Below are 2,616 nucleotides of genomic sequence, written 5' to 3' on the forward strand. Positions count from 1 at the left end.
ACCTAAGGACCTTGCCAGTTTGGGGTGAACTTTCCTTTCGCTTCTTCTTGATGGGGAAAGATTTTCTTCAAGATTAACTGCCCCAGTGCTAACTGGCGAGGCTTCAATTTCTATTTAAATGAACTGGCCATCCTATTTTGATATAGCTGACCATGGCATACTGCATCCATTCTTTTCTCGTCAATGAGCATGATTTGCTCCTGTCTGACCCGTATCCACTCTATGTCGTCTAATTTTACCTCTTGAATGACCCTTAAAGATGGTATTTTGACCTCTGCGGGTATCAAAGCTTCAACGGCATATACGAATATGTACGGTGTTTCCCCAGCTGATGTTCTCATGGTGGTCTGATAACCCAATAAGGTGAAAGATAGTTTCTCATGCCATTGCCTGAGATTGTCCACTATCTTTCGTAGAATCCTCTTGATATTCTTATTGGCTGCCTCGACTGCCCCATTCATTTGTGGTCTATAGGCTATGAAATTGCGGTGGACGATTATGAACTTCTCGCAAATTTTTCTCATGAGGTCACTGTTGAGGTTAGCGGCATTGTCAGTGATGATGGACTCCGGTATTCCAAATCTTTATACGATGTTGTTCCGGATGAAATCTGCCACTACCTTCTTTGTGACGGACTTGTAAGTATATGCCTAGACCTATTTGGTGAAATTGTCGATAGCTACCAAGATGAAGCGATGTCCATTTGATGCAGCATGCTCTAAAGGTCCAACCACGTCCATGCCCCAGGCGGTGAATGACCAAGGGGAACCTGTTATGTTTAAGTCATTTGGCGAAATCCAGATGAAATCCCCGTGAATTTGGCACTGGTGATACTTCTGTACGTAGCAGATACTATCTCTTTTCATAGTCATCCAAAAGTATCCAACTCTCAAGGCCTTCTTAGCTAATATGAACCCATTCATGTGGGGTCTGCACGTTCCTGCATGTATTTCTTCCAATAACCTGGTTGCCTCGGCAGTGTCTACACATCTCAAGAAACCTAAATCTAGGGTCCTCCTGTACAGGACTTCCCCGTTGAGGAAAAGGTGGTTTGCTAGCCTTCTAAGGGATAGCTTTTGACCATTAGTAGCATTCTCCGGGTATTCTCTGGTTGTAAGGAATTTCCTGATGTCGTGATTCTATGGTTTACCATTTGGTTCTCCCTTTACAAGGAAGCAATAGGAATGTTGATCCCTGATCTCTACCTCGATAGGGTCGATGTAGTTCTTGTCTGGATACTGAATCATAGATGATAAAGTTGCAAGGGCGTCAACGAACTTGTTCTGAATCCCGAGGACGTGCTTGAACTCAATCTTCATGAACTTCTTGCATAGCTCCTTCATGCAGTGCATGTATGGAAGTATCTTGATGTTCTTAGTGGACCATTCCCCTTGGACTTGGTGTATCAATAGATCGGAATCCCCTATGACCAAAAGTTCTTTGACGTTCATGTCGACTGCCATTCTGATCCCAAGGATAGACGCTTCAAATTCAGCCATATTATTGGTACAAGGGAATCTTATCTTTGCCGATGCTGGATAGGTGTTGTCCAGATTCTGAAATCAGGACTACCCCAATTCTGTCTCCTTTAAAGTTTGCTGCTCCCTCGAAAAACATTCTCCATCCAGGGTACGATTCTGCAATATCTTCTCCAGTAAATAATACTTCTTCATCAGGAAAATATGTAGTAAGTGGCTTGTAATCCCCATCCCCCGGATTTTTTACTAGGTGGTCGACTAAATCTTACCATTTTATAGCCTTCTGAGTTATGTACATAATGTCAAATTTGCTGAGCAGAATTTGCCATTTAGCTAGCTTTCCGGTAGGCATCAGCTTCTAGAAGATGTACTTGAGTGGGCCGGCCCGAGATATCAGATGCGTAGTGTATGTTGACATATAATGCCTTAGTTTCTGGGCAATCCAGGTCAGTGCAAAAAGTGCGTTATATCATAATGGAACGTAAAATGACCTTTTATATTCAACAAATTTTCTGCTCAACTCCGTGATGATTATGCGGCCCGCGGAGTGGTTCTGCGATTGCGAGCTTGACCGCAGAACTGCCTTCTTCTGCCAAAAATTTCCACCAATTCTCCCATGCATATTTAGCCCATCTAGGTACCAAAAAACTAGAATTCCTTGGAAATATTTTATAGTGCCTTACATTTTGTGGCAATATCCATTTTCAGCAACTTGAAAATGGGTTCACAGATTACCGTGGACTGAGCTATGAAGCGAGTGATGTAATTCAATATACCGAGGAAAGTCATTATATCTTTCTTGCTCTTTGGTGGTGGCAATTCCTGAATTGCCTTGATTTTTGATGGGTCCAGTTCTATCCCCTTCTTGCTTACAATGAAGCCCAAGAGTATTCCTGCAGGGACTCCGAACATGCACTTTGCCGGTTTCAACTTCAAATTGTACCTTTGCAGGCGCTCGAAAGATTTCCTCAAGGTGTGGTGAAGGCTGTCTTCTCTGCATCTTCCTCGTACATCAAGATTTGGTGATACCTAGCGAAGCAATCCAAAAATGACTACAGTCCATGCTTCGCGCAATTGTCGATGAGGCTGTGGATATTTGGAAGAGGGAAATCATCCTTTGGGATAGCTTTGTTGAGAT

General features: G+C 43.0%; 1 protein-coding gene across 1 annotated transcript; it reads right to left on the bottom strand.

Annotated features, from left to right (window-relative positions):
- Positions 1 to 656: 656 nt before the first annotated feature.
- LOC138891470 (uncharacterized) lies at positions 657 to 1,499 on the bottom strand. Its single transcript, XM_070174766.1, has 2 exons — positions 1,151 to 1,499; positions 657 to 769 (listed from the first exon to the last, which is right to left on the bottom strand). Exons 1-2 carry the CDS (start codon positions 1,497 to 1,499, stop codon positions 657 to 659), a joined length of 462 nt encoding a protein of 153 aa, XP_070030867.1.
- Between the last annotated feature and the right edge of the window lie 1,117 nt (positions 1,500 to 2,616).

The sequence above is a fragment of the Nicotiana tomentosiformis genome, chromosome 1 (genome assembly GCF_000390325.3).
Source record: "Nicotiana tomentosiformis chromosome 1, ASM39032v3, whole genome shotgun sequence".
NCBI lineage: Eukaryota > Viridiplantae > Streptophyta > Magnoliopsida > Solanales > Solanaceae > Nicotiana > Nicotiana tomentosiformis.

Excerpts from the sequence above, each read along its gene's own strand:
- LOC138891470 (XM_070174766.1), bottom strand. The coding sequence starts at position 1,499 with ATGGCTGAATTTGAAGCGTCTATCCTTGGGATCAGAATGGCAGTCGAC. Across the intron at positions 770-1,150 it reads TGTAAAGGGAGAACCAAATG|GTTCCCCTTGGTCATTCACC; the intron begins GTAAACCATAGA and ends TAAACATAACAG.